The 17,591-nt window shown below is 57.4% G+C and overlaps 2 protein-coding genes across 8 annotated transcripts; both read right to left on the reverse strand.

Annotated features, from left to right (window-relative positions):
• Positions 1-2,094: 2,094 nt before the first annotated feature.
• On the reverse strand, positions 2,095-7,796 carry LPAR2 (lysophosphatidic acid receptor 2). 7 transcript variants are annotated; one of them, XM_045853708.1, is made up of 3 exons: positions 7,638-7,796; positions 5,530-6,268; positions 2,095-4,827 (listed from the first exon to the last, which is right to left on the reverse strand). In XM_045853708.1, exons 2-3 carry the CDS (start codon positions 6,260-6,262, stop codon positions 4,514-4,516), a joined length of 1,047 nt encoding a protein of 348 aa, XP_045709664.1. In that variant the 5' UTR covers positions 6,263-6,268; positions 7,638-7,796; the 3' UTR covers positions 2,095-4,513. The 7 variants fall into 7 exon arrangements, with proteins under 7 accessions (XP_045709664.1, XP_045709660.1, XP_045709662.1 ...); XM_045853704.1 differs by having other exon boundaries at positions 5,530-6,272; XM_045853706.1 differs by having other exon boundaries at positions 5,530-6,322.
• A 231-nt stretch (positions 7,797-8,027) lies between these two features.
• LOC123828493 (GEM interacting protein) lies at positions 8,028-17,524 on the reverse strand. The gene is made up of 21 exons (XM_045853531.1): positions 17,390-17,524; positions 16,381-16,465; positions 15,926-15,983; positions 15,760-15,817; positions 15,345-15,470; positions 15,203-15,267; positions 14,993-15,100; positions 14,479-14,559; positions 14,234-14,404; positions 14,009-14,146; positions 13,490-13,686; positions 13,063-13,169; positions 12,900-12,989; positions 12,561-12,638; positions 12,312-12,466; positions 11,912-12,100; positions 11,672-11,809; positions 11,375-11,571; positions 10,656-11,043; positions 8,995-9,058; positions 8,028-8,857 (listed from the first exon to the last, which is right to left on the reverse strand). Exons 1-21 carry the CDS (start codon positions 17,406-17,408, stop codon positions 8,478-8,480), a joined length of 2,892 nt encoding a protein of 963 aa, XP_045709487.1. The 5' UTR covers positions 17,409-17,524; the 3' UTR covers positions 8,028-8,477.
• Between the last annotated feature and the right edge of the window lie 67 nt (positions 17,525-17,591).

A 17,591-nucleotide genomic window follows, 5' to 3' on the forward strand; every position in this document is an offset into this window, starting at 1 on the left:
TCCAAAAGGACTTCAGTCCTTTCCCATTTTCTAATAATTTGGGCAGAACCCAGACACGATGGGCTGCCTTCTGGAGGAGCATTTGCCAATCCTGGCTGGCTGACAGCGGTGGGTGTAGGAAAATGGGGCTGTGCAGGGGTCTGATCATTGCTGTGATTTTCCCACTGCAACTGGCATAAAACCCAAACTGTTTCTGAGACTTGTAGACCTACTGGGATGCAGTTCCACCCTGTCTCCAAACTCAACTGTGGACCTTCAGTCTCTGACTCTGCTTTCTTTCTTCTGTTTCCCACCTCAGGGCCTCTGCAGGTGCCGCGCCATCTCCACCTGGCTTCCCACAGCATGTCACCCCCTTCCTTACAGCTTTTCTCACCGTTTACAGTAACTTTTTTGCACTTGCGTTCTCCCTCAAACCACGAGCTTGAGAACTAGGACTTTGCCAGCAGCCAGTTCAGTGCTCTGCACATTGTATCCAATAATATTTGCCAAATTAATTAAAAGGGGGGATCCTGTCTGGCTTCCACCCCACTCCCCCACTAACCATTTTTCCTGATGGTTGCCACATCTACTCAGTCACCCATCTCTTCATTCCCAAGTCCCATGCCTCAGCTTACCATTACCTGTCCTCAAAACTTCCCACTTCATGAATCCCACCAACCCATCCATTTACACCCTCAGCACTCCTCTTACCTCCTTACAATTCCATAAACCCTGAAAGCATCTTTCACCATAAACCTCCCTATCCACAAACTCCCCTTAAACCCATCTTTCTCTCTCCAGGATGAGCTCCTAAAACTCACTACCCCACTGCTTAGCCCCATAAACCTTTCAATCCGTTCCCTTTCAACCCCATAAATGCCTTCGTCGTTCTCCTCAAGCTCCTATCCCGCCACCCCTCCGCCCAACATCTGCCCTCCCGACTCGGATACTTCACGCCGTCACCTTGGCCCCTCCTCTGCTCCACACCAGCAGCCCCCGGCCCCTCGGCCAGCCCAGCCCCTGCAGCACCTGGCCTGCGCCTCCTCCAGGCTCTGGTCGGTGATGCACGTGATCTGCTGCAGGATGTCGCCCGAGTCTGGGGCGTCCAGGGCCTGCGGGGCACGGCGGGTGCTGATGGGGGGCCACCGGGTCTAGAGAACTTGCGCAGACCTGGCAGCCAACCTCGGCCACGTGTGCACTGCGCGCGCCTGGACAAGCCCCCGCCGCCGCTTTCAGCCAAACGCCGCGGCCCTGGCCGAGGAGCACCGCCCACGGACACGCCCCCAACAGCCCCACTCAATAGCCAGGAGTCAGTTGGTTTGCCCAGGCAACGGCATTCTCCACCCCCATCCTCTAGCCCTAGAGAGGCCAAGGCCAGCTTTGCCCCGCTTCAGAGATCCCAACTCTTCTCCGTACCTTCTGTTCAGAGATCCTACCCCTCTTCAGAGGACTTCATACCTGAGCCCCCCACTCCTCAGGGACCCACACTTCCCTGCGTCCCCACTTCTCAGGGCAGCCCACTCTTCCTCCCAGCCATCCCTTCCTTCTCAGACTCTCCCTTGGACTCCATCAACACCCCCCAATTCATTTCCAGAAGGCTCAGTCCCAGCCCCCTGCTCAGTCCCCTAAAGCTCTCCTCAGCCCCTTCGGATGGGTCATGGGGCTCCCTGCATTCTGGCTCTTGCCTGGAAGCTTTCCGTGAGGGTCACAAGTGTGTGTTGCTGGTGGCTGGGAGGTTAGAACTGAGTCATTTTCTTAGTTGTGTAAGTCAGTTCTATTTACCTTTCAAGGTCTGGCTTCAGCATGACCTCTCTCTTGTTTATTCATTCTCTTGCCCTGCAGTATTCCAGGTCTAGAAAGCACTACCACATGGATAATTAATGAATGGAAGACCCACCCTGCGGTGCACCCCAAGACAGCAGCTCCTCATTCGAGAGAAAAGGAACAGACTGGACAAGAATTACTTATCCAACTCCATGGGACCTCCTGGGGCATGTTTGCTCTAAGGGTAGTCTCCAGGCACAGGATCATAAAAGGTCTAGCCTGGTCAAGCCTGGCTGCCAACCCCTCGGGCAGGGCAGGAGAGGAAATGCAAGAATCATGTGGAGTGATTTTATTGGGGGACTCCAAGAGACATCAGGGAATGGAAATGGGTGATGTGGGCTGTGTAAGAACAACCTTGAGGGCTTCCTGATGAGAGTTGACACTTGGCCCCAATAACAGGAAGTACTAGAAGATGTGTGGGTGCCATTGAGAGCCAATGCTCTGTATTGAAAGGTCAGCTGTTAGCACAGCACTTGCACAGGAGGCCTGAAAATAGTGGGGAACTTTGGTGTCCTTCTGAGAATGCGGTAGGGGATAGGGATTTGAAAGCTTAAAAGACCAGCAGAGACAAAAGCTTGGTAGAGAAGAGAGACCTACAAGAGAGGGGAAAACTGGTGGGACAGAACCCCAGAATGTGAATTAGGACCTGGAGGATGCCGATGTGAGAGCAGCCAGCTCAGAGCAGGCGAAACACAGAGCTGTCTTTCGGAGGTCATAGGAATTGTTGGCTGCCTCGACCCCTGCAGTGATATGTCTGCCCAGCAAGCCCAAAGCTCGGTGGAGGCAGGACTGCATCGTTCATGGGCGTGAACCCAGGCACATGGTGGAAGCTGCTGGTCTGGGTCACCACCTCTGGATATTCAGGCCCCAGGCCCTAGGAGCCATGCTGCCCCCCTTGGGCCCTAGAGAAGTACCCAGCACCCCAGTTCATTCTTGCCTCCTCACAAAGCTGCCTGAGGGCAGGGGGTTCTCCCAAAGGGAAGTCCAGCCGCATGTAACATGGCAGGACCTAGATGTTTTTGGTTCTTTGGCAATGTTTACATTAGTAGCTTAAGAACTGGGCCTCTTTGGGAGGCCTGGTTTCACATTTGGCTGTTATTCTGTGTGTGAACCTGAAGTAGGGACATAACCCTGTCTCCTTAGGTGGAAGCAGAGAATCCAGATTCTGGTCTATACCATGCCTAGCGGGATAGCTCTATGAGCATCTGAGACAGGACTTATTATCATCAGGAGTCTGACCCATCTGAGGCCCTCAGGGACTATGTGGTGAGGTGGGAAAAGCTAGGCTGAGTCCTGGCTGGTTAGCTCAGTTGGTTGGAGCATTGTCCCCATATGCCAAGGTTGTAGGTTTGATCCCTGGTCAGGGCACATACAAGAATCAACCAATGAATGCACAGATGACTGGAACAAGAAACTGATGTTTCTTTCTCTCTCCTTTCTCTCTCTCCTCTCTCTAAAGTCAATAAACAGTAAAAAAGGAAAATAGAAAAGAAAAAAAAAAGAAAAAATCCAGGCTGAGCTGTGACCAATTCCATACTTTGTGGGAATCTGAAGCCCTTTCCCCAGGGGCCTCTCTAGTCCCTGGATGCATCTCTGTGTCCCTTCAAAACTGTGTAACCATGGGCCAGACCTCAGCCTCTCAGAGCCACTGTCCTCACGTGAAATAGGTGTAATGCTTGCAGGTGATGATTAAATAATGCTCCTGAAGTGCTTATCAGTGTGCCAGGCAACGTCAGAGGAGCTTGAGAAATGGCAACACTCAAAGCTGACACCCTGCTGCACGGATCCCACCACCCCTGGCCCTGGTGTGTGGCATGCAACGGGATGAACACACCTGACTGTTAACCTGGACTGGGACAGAAGGGCAGGCACGAGAGGACTTACGTGGGCCATGGACTCCTCTGGGCTCCAGAGGATGAAGACAGGCAGCTGGCGGGAGTGAAGCAGGGGAACAAGTAGAGAAGACAGACACGAGGGAACAGACGCAAAACGCAAAACTCCAAGGCAGATGGAGTAACAACTGGCCAGAGACTGAAGGGGAGTGAGAACAGGGCTGAAGGGTCCCTGCCAGGGAAAGCTGAGATGGACAATCTGGGACACAGTGACAGACTGAGTTAATGACAGAAAATGCTTTGGAAATCCCAGAGGAGAAAGAAAGGTTTACTTCTTAACATGCCCTCCTCGTGGACACCCTCAAGTCCAGCAGGGACAGGCAAGCCCCGGAGGCTTTACGGGGCCACACACCTTTCCCAGCTCTCGCTCAGCACCCTTCAGCCCATGCCACTGAAGAAGCAGCTTCAGGCAGACGGCGCATCCATGATCCATCCTTATGATTTTCGGCAGTGTGGCCGGAGAGTCCTCACCTCTCTTACCTTTAACCCACACCAACACACACAAAGAAGCAAGCCACAGGGTGCACCAGGGGTGCGTAGAAACAGGAAAATGTCTGTTGAAAACCCCACAATCTGAGACGATTGAAGAGCCAGTTCCTGAACCCCATCTGACACTCTCCTGGGCACTGGAGATGACCACACACCCCCAGGCCCCGAAGCAGGCAGAGTTGTGTGTCTGGGGAGGCCGGGCTCTGGTGTCATCCAGACCAAGGGTCTGCCTTTAATTCTGTCCCTCAGATTAGGTTGAACCAGGCACATCCACGAATGGTCAGGGGTGCAATCAGCACTTGCTGCACCCCACTGAAGTCCGAGGTTGGCTAAAGGGTGGAGTCCATCAGGGGGTGGCCATTCTTGGAAAGCATGATGCGAGTGTTGGCGCCTGTTTGGGTGGAGGCTGTGTAGCCGGGAGAATCACCAGTGGACCGGCGGAGGCACAGGCAGCAGAGGAGGCGGCGGAAGGTGCGGCGCATCTCTGCATCACGGCAGGAGTACACCACAGCGTTGACCAGTGAGTTGGCCTCGGCTAAGAGCAGGAAATACTTCTCCACAGCCAGGACGTTGCAAGACTTGCAGTCCAGACCATCCAGGAGCAGCACCACCTGGCCCGGCGTCCAGCAGACCACAAATGCCCCTGTGGGATGAAGCCCAAGGTGAGCAGGGCCAGCTGTCAGGGAGCCTGGCACCCACAGCTCTGAACTCAGGGCTGCAGGGGTGTCCAGAACTCAGACAACAGCTGTGGTTTACGGTGCCAGAGAGGCTCGTCTGGCTGCCTCCACAGAGTGATGGGGCAGGTGTGATAAGAAGGGACTCTTTACTCTAACTTGTTTGCCAGAAGGGACTCCTTTCCTAACTGGTACACTGTGGGCAGCGCCCTGGATGTTTCTATGTGGATGTGTGTTCTGTGGGGGATAGCAGGTCACTGTGGACAGGCCAGTCACCCAGTGGGGGGAAGGCGATCATTGGGAAGAGTCACTCCTTGTTCTTATGTGTGTGGGGGGTATATCCCAATGGGACAGTCTCCTGCCACCTGTCCCACCCAGACCAGCCTACATTTCAACTGCCAGAATGACCACGTTATTCCCTGCCAAAAACTCTTAAGGGCTTCCACGGAATTCAGAACAAAATCTGACTTCTATCTGTGCCCTTCGAGGCCTGCTTGGTCCTGTCTGGGGCTCTCTGTTCCCTCTGCCTGGAACTTTTTTCCTTTCCCCAGCACTCAGGTCTCTGCTCAGATATCACCGCTTAGAGAACCTTCCCCACCCAAATCATCTCCTCCCATCATGCTTTTCCACCAGATCTTGGAGGAGCTGGGGGGGATCAGAGTTCCACTCACCCAGGATGATGACAACAGTCTTGACCAGGCTGAGCGTGGTCTCACGGTAGCGGGGGTGGCAGCTGACATGCCCTGCCATACGCTGTACCCGCCCACGAACATAGAAGAAAATGCGGGTATAGACAGCCACCATGAGTAGGAAGACGAGCAGGCTGGATAGAGCCCAGACGGCCAGGTAGGAGCGGCTGAGCAGGGGGGCCATGCGTGAGCAGCTGTCTAGGGCACAGAGGCAGTGCCAGGAGTGGGCAGGCAGCAGCCCCAGCCCCAGGGCGGCTACCCACACCCCCACAATGAGCATGACCACACGGCCGCGGGGCATGCGGCTGTGCAGCTGCACGGCCATCACGCTCTGGTGTCGCTCCACGGCAATAGCCAGCAGTGTGGCCACTGACGCAGTCAGGCTTGTGTCCAGCAGACCCTGCCGCACAAACCAGCCTAGGAGAGAGAGCTGGGCTGTGCGCGGGCCAGTGTGGAACATGAGGAAGAGGTAGGCCACACCAGCGAAGAGGTCGGCTGCAGCCAGGTTGCCGAGCAGGTAGTAAATGGGCTGGTGGAAGCGGCGGTTAGAGGCGATGGCCGCGATGATCAATAGGTTGGTGAGCAGCACCAGCACACTGACGGTCAACCCCAGCGCCACCACAACAACATCCTTCGGCCGCCAGTGGGAGCTCAGCTCCTTGCCACTGTTGTTGTAGAAGAAGCCGATGGTCTCATTGTAGTAGCACTGGCCCATGGTGGCCTATCTGGAGGCACACAGGAGAAGGTCAGTGCAGGCGGAGATCATCCAAAGGACCTAGAAAGGTATAGCACCCAGAGGATAGGGTCGAGACAGGTAGGCCAAAGCTCTCAAACTCAAATGCCTCTGGGCAAAGTGGTGTTTGGGGGGACCGGGGTGTCCTAGAAAAGCAAGTTCTATGGGTTGGGGTGGGGGGATCAGCTGTTGCTTATTTACTAGTAAGACTGTTACAAAGGTATCTCCCAAATCAAACGACTAGCTGGGTTTCTTTTTTCTTTTCCAGTTGGTTTTCTTTTGTAGTTTAAAGAAACAAAACAAAACCCATCTGCCCACATGCTGCCAATTTGTGTTCAGTCTGTGTTGTCGGTGGTGGGGGCTAGGGTGGGACAAAGGGGTGTGAACTGTGAAAGTAGGGGAGGGAAGGTCCGTTTGGTGTCGGGGTCTCTGCAGATTGCAGAGCTCAGAAGTCACCAGTGCGCAAGGCGGGATCAGTGCTGGGACCCTGCAGGCTGTCGGTGCTCGGGTGTGGAGCTGACTGGGGAGACCTGGGAAGGCAGCGAGCCAGCCCCAGAAGTTGGGAGGCAGGCTTTGGGCAAGGGCGCTCCCGAAGCGGGCGGGGTATCGGGCCATTCTGGGTGGAACGGAGGACCCTGCTGGCCTCCGCGTCAAAGGGGGCAGCTGGCGGGGCTTTCCGGAGCCCCAGGCTGAGGGAGGATGTAGGTAGGGGAGAAGTGGGCAGCACCCGGCCCCCCGAAGCCACTTGCCCCACCCTCCCGGGAACTCGCGTCCACCCGCACCCTCCATTCCAGTCTCACCTAGGCCACCCGTCAAGCCGCAGACAGGACGGCCTCACAGGGGGTAGGGCAGAGTCAGAGGCCCATAGCCCAGCGACCGTGTAGGAAGTGGCGAGTCTGGGGGCGCTTAGCGCCGTAGACAGCGCCGAAGGCGAGTCCCGCCCCTACCGCGCTGTCCCAGCCCAGCCCCGGCGCCCCGCCCCCGCCACCTGGGGGAGCCCGGCCTCTGCGGCCCAAAGAAGCTGGAGTCGCCCGGAACCTCAGCCCCCCATTTCCTCCCCACTTCCGGCGAGACCACCTCCCCGCCCCTGCACACCTACGCGACCTCAGTTTCGGGCCTTGGGGGCGGCTGAGTCAGTCGGGGCGGGAGAATTCCCGCCGTGACCTCACGCTGCCCGGGCTCAGCGCCGGGTGGTCCCAGGGTCCGCACCCCCGCTCCCACTCAACCCCGCTCCCACGCGTCCAATCCGCCGCCGAGCTCCAAGCCACGCCCTGATCCGACCAGGCTCCCACCGCCCGGACCCCCGCCCCACCGCGGCTTCCCTAGCCAGCAGCTACCGCGTGCCGCCACCTCTTACCCGGCGGACCTCCTCGGCCCGCCCGACCGTCCAGCTGCACTCAGGGTTTTTGCAATCACGCCCCCTCGCCCCCAGTCCCTGGCGGCACTGCCCCCTGCCCGGCCCAGGCCTGCGCCGGCCCTGCGCTCCCACGGCCCCGGCCCAGAGAACACTGCCCCATTGTCCCGGTTATCTGCACTTTGTCCTATTTGATTATGCAGGACCGGATCCGAGACACGGAGCTCGAGGAGGGCTGGGCAGTGTGACTCAGCTCAGCGCCCATGTCCAGCTCAACTGCCTGCCCGCAGGCGCTCAAGGAGAGCGGGCCTCGGTTTCCCTGAGGGGTAAAATGGGGCCTGAGGATGCTGCCCTCACCTGGCGAAGAAAGACACTCAAGGGCATAAAGACACACAGTTTATTCAGGGACTGTCAGACCCCAGGCACCTCCAGATGTCTCGTCTGAGCTGTCGCTCTCCCACTCTAAGAGCTGGTCACTTCCGGTCAGCTAAGGAGGCAGGCGGAGGTGGGGAAGTGGCTACAACCGAAGTAGCAAAAGGCACCCCTGTCCCAGGGGTCAGAGGATCCCAGGGGATCCCAGGGTGGACCCCAAGGATCCTGTGATCTATACTGAACCTGAGTATTGGCCCTGAGTGACCTCTGAATCTGAGTGGCCCTGATGCTTGACAGTGACCTGTGTCTTGTGGGGGGAGCCCGGTACATTGCGCCAAAAAGGGTTTCGGTCTTCCCCCAGGCCATGCGGTTTTTCCTTATAGGAACTCTCCAGAACCCCAACATTGAACTTCTAGGAGAAGTGGGTCTATTTCCTCAGTCTTGAGCCACTTGGTCAGAGTGCTGGGGTGGTCAGAGATGGTCCTCAGCTTCCTCCTCCTCAGGCTGGGGGGCCGGGCAGCAGGGGGCCTTGGGCACAGCCTCTGTGTGCAGCTTGGAGAGTAGCCGGGCTGTCTCCTGGGTAATCTCAAAATGCTTGGGCAGCGTGGTGCGGCGCAGGGGGCTGTCCTCAGGGGTAGCAGCAGTAGGGCCTAGCCCCTTCCTCCGCAAGCTCCCCTGGGGCCCTGATGTGACAGGGGTCTCCTCGCACAATTTGGAAGCCACCAGGGCCAAGCTGGACAGCTGGTGGGTGACAGGTCGCATGCCTCCCCTGGGATACTTCACTGGCTGGCGGCTGAAGTAGCTGCGGGACTGTGTCCCCAGGAGTGAGTCCTCGGGGTCTTGGCTGGACACTGTGGAATGGGGTGGTCATTGCTGAGCATCCCCAAGTCCTCTAGATGTCCCCACCCCCCAGGGAGTCATCTCTCAGCCAAACTATCCTCGGCAGGGGCACCCACAGAACTCCTGGGTTACTCTCCAACACACTCACCTTCCCCTCTTTCATCTGTCCTATCTTTGGCCACTTCTTTCTGGTCACTCTGTAGAGTCGGAATCTGTAGGGAGAAACCCAAGACCAAGACCCTAACAATGAAATCGCAGTTCTTTGAGACTCTTGGAGAACTGAGGGCTTGTTCCTGGATCTGCAAATTCCTTTGTAGTTTTGGTGTCTGGGGAGAGGTAACGCCCTTAACAGTGCATTGCTTGTCCTGCTGTGCAGGGCATTGTCATTGGTCTTGGTGCGGGATGTGAGGGCAGCGGCTCCTTGGCTCAGCAGAGGGCCAGGCCAGGTTGTGACTTAACCATCCCCACACAGGGATGAGGTAAATCTCCTTTCTGCTCTATTCTCTGCCATATTAAGCCTGCTTTTTAGCTGTATATTTTCACTGTTCTGTCTTTAACTAAATGCTAATAGCAGCGAGAGTTCTTTCTATGTGTCAGACACTGTCCTGAGCCCTTTCTGAGCCACCCCAGCGCGCAGAGTCCGGCCGCACACCGGCAGCCCCTCTCCCAGCCCGGGGCCTCCATGGAGGAGGTCTGTGCTCTCGGGAATGGCAGGTACAGCAGAGAATGAGGGTCAGGGAAACCTCCCTAGGAGTCTCACGTGTAAATGCTTTTCACTAATAGTGTCTATGACTCAGGGCTGTGGGGAGACTGACAGGAAGCCTAATGAGTGCCCATGCATAGTTGGTGCCAGCCCACAGACTGCTCTTCGGCTCTTATCCTGACCACCTTCTCTTCATTCGTCACAATCTGATGAAGCTGTGCCTTGAACACCCCAGGCACGCTCCCACCTCATGGCCTTTGCATCGGCTATTCCCTTCGCCTGGAACACACTTCTCCTGGTCTCCACCTGGCTTATTTCTCCTCGACATTCTCCCAGTCATTGCTCAAATCCACCTTGAGACAAGTCCACATCACCCTACTTTCTGCTATAAACTGTCCATTACCTCTCACCTCGGTGCCCCTGATATCCCTTACCTTTGATATGCTGCCTTTTCTTTTCTCCACAATATTTGTCACCATGTAACATCCTATAGAACTAACTCTGTATCGTATTTCTTGTTTATTAATGGTTTCTTCTCCACCAGAATGTAGGCACCAAGAGAAAGGGGTCTTTGAATATTCTGCTCACTGATGTATATGTAACGCCTAGAACAGTGCTTGGTACATAGTAGGTGTTCAATAAATATTCTGCTGGAGGAATAAATGATCACCCATGTTAGTATCTCTGTAGGGCTATATCCTGTTGTTACTTCATTATTACCCCCCCACCCACTCCATTCCTCACTTCTCTTCCTAGAATGAGCACAGGGTACATAAGAAAGGAATGATGCCCTGGCTGGCGTGGTTCAGTAGATTGAGCACTGGCCTGCAAAAGGTCCTCAGTTTGATTCCCAGTCAGGGTACATGCCTGGGTCTCAGGCCAGATCCCCAGTTGGGGGCGAGAGAGAGATATCTGATAGATGTCTCTCTCACGCATGGATGTTTCTCTCCCTCTCTTCCCCTGTCTCTCTCAAAATAAATATATATTTTAAAGAAGAAAGGAATGAAAGAAAATTTTAAAGGGGAAGGAAGGAAGAAAGGAGAGTGAGTGAGAAGATTAAATGGAGAGAAGACCCTCCCCTGCCCCTAGGCTCAGCAGGTTCCTACCTCGGGGGTCGCAGCCTCGGGATGCTTGTCCAGGGCACCGTGGGGCTCAGGATCTGGGCGCAGGTCTGAGGGGAGGGTTGGGGGCTGGGGATCTGGGGCAAGGTATGAGGCTGGTGGCTGGGAGCTGGTTGTGAGGGGCCCAGGGACCGGGCTGGGGTTTGGAGGTGGGGGCTCAGTGACTAGGGGGAGTTCGTCCATCCCAAAGATCTGCTCATAGTTCACGATGAGGAACTCGACAAGCTGGGCCTGGTGCCCAGAATCCAGGAGGCAGGTAACAGAACCAGTGCCAGCTGTCCCAGGACAATCTGGTGGCCGCAGCAGCGTTGGTCCAAACACAATGCCCAAGTTGTTGGCAGACATCTTATTTTCCTCAAACTGTGTAGCCACCCTGGGGATGGGGTGAAGAGAAGGGTAAGGGCACAGCGTGGACAGTCATCACTCATCAGGTAGGACCTGAAGGCCACACTAGTGTCAACCTGCCCAAGTCACGGGTCCGTGGCCCTCGTCATTGTTTGAGACCAGCAGGTACATGCCCAGCAATGGGGGTCAGGAGCAGGCACTCAAAGTCGAGAGTCACATATATTAAGGTTCAGAGCTCAGAAAACACATGCAAGGGTCAAAGGTCAGGGCCAGGGGTCAGTAGTCACATGTCCAGGGAAGGGCTCACAGATCTGTGCCTCAGGTCAGAAGTCTGTTTCAAGGTCAGGGACAGCGCACACCTGAACAGATGAGCCACGAGGTGCCGCAGGGTGTTGTAGTTAGAGTCAGGCAGCTGCACCAAGAGGGCCTTCAGCAAGTGGATGACCTCAGGGCTGGGGCTGGGGGTCCCAGGGTCATGCTCGGATTTTGCATGCAGGGTCTTAGCCAGAGAGATGAAGGCATCGTAGAAGTGGAAAGGGACCACGGGGTCAGTGAGCTGGGGGTGGAATGGCAGAGGGAACGTGGGTGAGGGTGGGCTACAGAAGGTCCTTAGCCTGAGCCTGCCCAGACCCTGCCCCTGTCCGCTGAGTACCCACCTCCTGGAGGAACCGCTTGAGGACACTTGAGACATCATGAGGTGAGTTCCCTGACAGGTCCACCAATGCTCGCCCGTTCTCAAAAGCCTGGCACAGCCGTTCCACTCGGACTCGGGACCCGCTGACCCGGTAAATGCCCTGCAGGGTAGGGTGGGAAATTAACACCTGGGTTGTAATCCAGTCATGGAGAGGGACAGGCAATTGCTGGGGATGGTCAAATGTCAAGGGTCAAGGTGGCACCTGCACACCCAGGGCGCGCTGTTCTATCTCAGCCGTGCACCTGGTGATTACAAAGGGCACCTCTTCTGGAAAGTCTCTGGGCAGCTGTAGGAAGTCGACCCCAAAGAGGGATGTCCGGGCCGGGAGCCGCCTGTGCCCACAGAGGATCAGCAGAGTCTCAAGGCAGCGCTTGTGGCAGGTCAGAAAGCACTAGGGGGAAAGTCACAGGGTCAGGGAGGTCAGCAGGAGAAGTGGAGGTTGTAAGGGTCCTTAGGGAATAGGAAGCTCATGGGAAATCATCAGATCAGGGCTGGTTCCCGGGATGGGAAGGTCACAGGAATGTCAGGTCACGGAGGTGTCTGGGGTCAGGGAGGTCACTGGGGGTCGGCAGAGGGCATTGGGTCATTGGCCTGGGCCACACCTCCTCACATTCGGTCCCGCTGACCATGAAGGCCTCACACTCTCGGCACTTGGCTGGGCCCCTCAGTCGCCGCAGCCGGTGGGTCTGGGCTGCGCTGGACAGAGTCCACTTCCGGAAGGGGCTGCCTGACCCGTTCTCGAGCCCATCTCCCAGGTCTGTGGTAAAAGGAGAGGAGGTCAGGGAGGCTTGTCCCGGCCCCCTGCCCCCTGCCCCTGCCTCCAGCCCTGCTCCACCCACTTCCAGCCTCACCAGGGTCCCGCTCCTCAAAGTCATCTGAGGATTCAGTGCCTGTGGATGAGACTTTTACCAGCCGCCTCGTACCAGGGCCTGGAGTCAGAGGGTCAGAGTTCAGGGTCATAGGGGCCATGGAGAGGTTCCAAGGCTAAGAATACCTTCCTGGTTTTCAGGCCTTTCAGAACCACCCACAGATGACCTTGGGGAAAGGGTTGGAGGTCAGGAGGGGGTCAGACAGGTTAGAGGCTGAAGAAATAGGATAGGAATGTGGTTAGAGATCAAAGGTCAGAGCCTGGCTGGGACCAGAGGATGGGCAGAGGTTAAGAGTGGGTCAGGGCCAGGTCCTGGCAACACCTGGACTGGAAGTGGGAGAGTCCAGGGATCGAGACTCGCTGCCACCGCCCACGCTGTCCACATCGCTGCCTGGAGTGGGGCCTGAAGTCCCTGGGGGGGACAGGTCAATTGTTAGGACGGCTGTTGCCCATCACCGCTCCCGCCAGCCCCTCACCGCACTCACCCTGCCATCCTGGGCCTGCATCCTCCCATGGGCCTGGCTCAGCTGTACTCTCGTCCAGCCGTGGAGGTGAGGGGCCAGGAAGCTTTTTTCTTGTGTCCAGAGGGGAGCTGAGAGCACAGGTTTGAGGGCTCTGAGAACCAAGACACTGGCAGGGGTGACAGTCCCCAGCCCCCAGCCCTGCTCCTCAGATCCAACACCAGGCCCTTGAGTCTGCACGCCTTGGTGTGCAGGAGCACCGTGGCTAGCGCAGGGACTTCAGGTCCTGACTCTCCCAGGACTGGCACCCCGCTCCCAAGTGAGAGCCTCGGGCACTAACTCCAAATACTGGGGCTCTGAGTCTCTGGCCCTGAGTTCTCAGCCCCATGGTGCCAACAGCTGGCACTGCCTCTGGGGGCACTTCTTCCTGACTCTGCTCCCAGGGGCTCACCTGTGCAAGGTAGGTGTGAACTCCTTGAAAGAGAAGGCAGGTGGTGGGGGTGGTGGGACCTCTGGCTGCAGTGTCTGCACAAACTCCTGGTAGCGCTGGCCCGGCTCGAAGGGCGCACAGCACTCGGCCAGGGCGGCAAACGCGCGGGGACCATGCTCTGCTTGGGCCCCCCGCAGCCCGAACAGTCTCAGGGTCACCTGCCCGGCAGAGACCAAGAATGAGGAGCTGGTGGAGCCGGAGTGCTGACTCTTACAAACACCAGCATAGTCAGGGTTGGGGGGTGGGGCTCAGCAGTGGGAGGCAGCTCAGGGTTGAGGGTAGTCGGCTGTGGGGGTGTCTGGTCAGAGCTGGCAGGGTCACCCTGGGGGTAGGACCCAGAGGAGTGGGGCCTAGGCAGAGGCGCTGTCAGGGGCTGGGGGTGGGAACTGGTTGTGGGTGGAGATGGAGGAGTCCTGTGTCCTGGAGGCAGTTTAGGGAGAGCAGGGGGGCGGGGCACTCAGCTGGAGGGAAGGGTCTCACCCGCCTCATCACTTCATCCCCCTGCAGCACCAGCTTCCGTATGTGCGACACGATCCGTTGCTTGGTGGCCTCTAAGTCCTGCTGCCTAGAGTTGGCCTCGCGGATGCAGGCTTGGTACAGCGCCTCTGCCTCCTGTGCCTGGAGAAACCACGGCAGGGAACGTGTGGGAGACAGCGTGGGGAGGGAGGCGCCGGAGCGCTGGAGGGGCAAGGGGCTGGTCTCCACCTTGGCCTGGGCCTCCTCTCGTGAACGCCGCCGCCGCTCTTGCTGCTTTGTGGGTCCCGGCAAGGCCTGGGCGGGTGGGTCCTCTGGGGATGCCTGGGAGCGGGCCCGCAGGTCTTCGCTCCGCTGCACGTACTGGAGCTGGGCCCGCCGGAGCGCCTGCGCCGCCTCGTTCTGTGCCGGGGCAGGAGCAGTCAGTGCCCCTTTGTCTCCTCCCCTGGCTTGCCCTCCCGCACCCCGGGCCTCACCATCCGCTTCTGTTCTTTCATCCACTGCTCCTTGAACTCCTTCCTCCACTTCTCAATCTCAGTCCGTTTGGCAGCCAGGGGCTGGCAATGGTGGGGGATGTAAATGTCTCAGGGCCACCTGATCCTTCCATTCCCCAGGGCCATGTGCCTTTCATCCTCTGGACCCTTTTCTGGGTCTGGACTCTCCTGAGGGTGGGGAGTCTTCTCACCCAGACCCACTCTCCCCCAACCCCCTGTTCCAACAGAGAGACTTAGTGGTCACTTCAGCCTTTCTGTCTCAACCCAGAGATGCCAAGACTGTCTTCCTGGGAACACTCAGCACCTCACCCTGCGTCCCAACAACAAACAAAAGCACAGTTTTGCAATTGCACAGGAAGCCGGGCTTGAATCTCTGCTGTGTAACCTTAGGCAAGTTCCTCAGCGTCCATGGGCCTCCGCTTCCTCATCCGCACAACGGCACTGACAGTAACCATGCCTACCTGCTGGGCGGCTGTGGACAGCACGGCTTCCTCACCTGGTAGTAGTCTCTCTTCTGCTGGGCCACCGTTTCCACGGCCAGGGCTCCCAGGCTGAGGTCATGCTCCAGAAACAGGGTGTAGATGTACTGCAGTGGCATGTGGCTCTGGGGTGGGGGTGTTGGAGGATGTTGAGGATCTAGGGGGAGCGGGATCGGGCAGGGGTTCTTGAGGGCTTGCTCCCTGGGGGATGGTCTGGTCCTGGTTACCTGCTGGTGGATCGATACCTTGCCAGCCTCGGCAATCTTCATAATGCTTTTGGCAAACTCCAGCTCTGGGGGAGACAGCAGGGGAGTTAGGCGGGATACGGATGCTGCCTGGAGCCTGGGGCCTGGTGGAAGGGACCCTCACCAAGGCTGGCTCTCTTCTCAGTCCAGGACAGCAGCTCCTTGGCATAGCGGCTCCAAGTCTTGGCGTACTCCAGGGCTGCATCTACACCACCCTTGTTCCGAATGAGCCGTAAGTCCAGTTCCTGCCCTGGGGCAGATGGATGGACCTCTGAACTCTGAATCCTAAACTCCCATGGAACCCTGGCCTCACTTGAGCCCAGAGACCAGACTAGTGACCTTATTCTATACTTTAAGCCTCCCCAAAGTGCCCTTCTACAATGAGTCACAACTTTGCACTGGTCCTCCACCCAGACTGGAGGTTCCCTGAAGGCAGGGGCTCCGCTCGGCTGTGTGCACTGTAGGGCAGGCAGTCAGCGATGGCTGGCTAAGGGAAGGGCTTCCTTCTGTCCCCACACCCTGGCCTCAAAGTCCCTTACCTGTCAAGGGTGCAGGACCCTCTGGGGAGGTGCCACTCCAATGGCTGGTTTCACTGGTCTGAGGGGGAGGAGACAGATTCAGAAGCAAGCAGAGCAGGGGCCACCTCCTTAAAATCCCTCCTCCTGGAGGCCCCCTCCGCCCTGCCTCCTTGGCTCTGCCTCTCACCTCGGTGGCTGTGGGAGTCTTGTCAGGCTCTGTGTCTCCAACTAGCGTCTCAAGGGTCCTGGGAGGTAAGGATGTCAGGGTACCACCCTCCACCCAGCTTGTCCCACCTAGGGGAGCTGAGGGTCCCAGGGTGGTATGGCAGATGGTCCTGGATATCACCTCAGTGACATATCTTGTATTTGGGACATCTATGGGGTAGGGTTTTGGGGGAGAACGAGGTGAACTTTTTTTATGGGACTTGAGACAGAATTTGATGGGTTATAGGTAATTTTGGGGTTCAGAGAATGGGATTATAGGGATCTCAAATGTTTTCAGGGGTCACAAGAAGGATATATGGGGGTTCTAGGACCACTCTGGGGATTTCCAGTGGATTTAGGGGGTTGAACTTTGGGATGTCCAGGTGTTTTGCAGATCCTGGCAGGATTTGGGTGGGGGTGGCTCAGTCTCAGACTCACACGTTCCCCAGTGAGATCTCGAGGTTGTCCAGGCTCCGGAAGATGTCACTGTATCTCTTCCTGCTATCAGGAACTGGGGGTAGCCCTGCAGGGGGGAGGTCAAACATGGGCACACAAAAGCCTCCCTCCACAGGACCTCGACTGGTTGTTTTGGAGGGTGGGGAGACAGGAAGAAGAGAGAGAGAGAGGAAAAGCTGTGGTTCTGTAGGGAATGCGTGATGGAGTGCGTGTCTGAGCTGGGATGGAGGGCGCCTAGGCTTGGGCGGGTGGGGCTGACTCAGGGCAGGAAGAAGGACTCAGGCACAGCCCAACACAGGGCACAGAGACACCCACCAATGCAGGGCTCAGGAGCAAAGAGACAAACATGATGCCCCAGATGCAGTCACGCTGTCCCAAGGGGAGACAGCTAATTTGACAAAGGAATCACATGGGCCTCTCAGGCCAGACAGATGAAAATACACGTGGGACAAACAGGCACAGAGTTGTGGCAGGAACACTGGCGGACTGGGACCATGAGGGCCATAAAGACTGACACTCAACATGCACAGCAGGGACACAAAAGACAGCCCCAAAACACAAGGGGAACCTTGCTGCATTTCTGCAAAGGTCCCCATTCTAGGGGGCCCGGATCCGCACTGCCCCTCCCTGGGCTATGGAGCAGCGGGGTGGGGGGTCCTGCTGTGCTGCCGCCCTCTCCTCACTTCATCAGCAGTGGTGACACCCTGCCCCCATCACGAATATCAGAAGCAGAAGCAGCCACTTCCCCTTCCTGGGCCCCTTCGCCCAGTCATCCGGGGTGAAGACTCCAAAGGGGGAGGGGATCAGGGACTGGTGTCCCGGGCCCCTCTCGGCTTGGGGGTCCCCACAATGGTGGATCCCCGCATCCTCCCCACTCAGGAACTCCTCTCCCTGCCCTATGTACGGAGAGAAACAACCATGGTTCCTCAGTTTAGGAAGCGAGGTATGGCTGGGGATGCCCCTCTTGGATCCCGTATCCCGGACCGCCTACCCGGCTTTGCTGCATCCATGGCCCAGGGATCGCTCGGTGGGGACTAAGACTGGGATGGGATCGTGCGCCGGCCGGCGGGGCCTAGCTCAGATTTCCTGCCAGAGCAGCCACTCCTTTTCAGCGTCGCCCCGCCCCATGGCTGACCACGCCCCGAGCTTATCACTCTAAACACGCCCTTGCCCCCGGCCACGCCTCCAAGGCC

Source organism: Phyllostomus hastatus, unplaced genomic scaffold (assembly GCF_019186645.2).
Source record: "Phyllostomus hastatus isolate PE091 unplaced genomic scaffold, TTU_PhHast_1.1 phas_contig_98, whole genome shotgun sequence".
Lineage (NCBI taxonomy): Eukaryota > Metazoa > Chordata > Mammalia > Chiroptera > Phyllostomidae > Phyllostomus > Phyllostomus hastatus.

Excerpts from the sequence above, each read along its gene's own strand:
- LPAR2 (XM_045853708.1), bottom strand. The coding sequence starts at position 6,262 with ATGGGCCAGTGCTACTACAATGAGACCATCGGCTTCTTCTACAACAAC. Across the intron at positions 4,828-5,529 it reads GACTGTTGTCATCATCCTGG|GGGCATTTGTGGTCTGCTGG; the intron begins GTGAGTGGAACT and ends TTCATCCCACAG.
- LOC123828493 (XM_045853531.1), bottom strand. Across the intron at positions 15,101-15,202 it reads AGGTATCGATCCACCAGCAG|AGCCACATGCCACTGCAGTA; the intron begins GTAACCAGGACC and ends CCCCCACCCCAG. Across the intron at positions 12,467-12,560 it reads CTTTGAGGAGCGGGACCCTG|ACCTGGGAGATGGGCTCGAG; the intron begins GTGAGGCTGGAA and ends CTTTTACCACAG.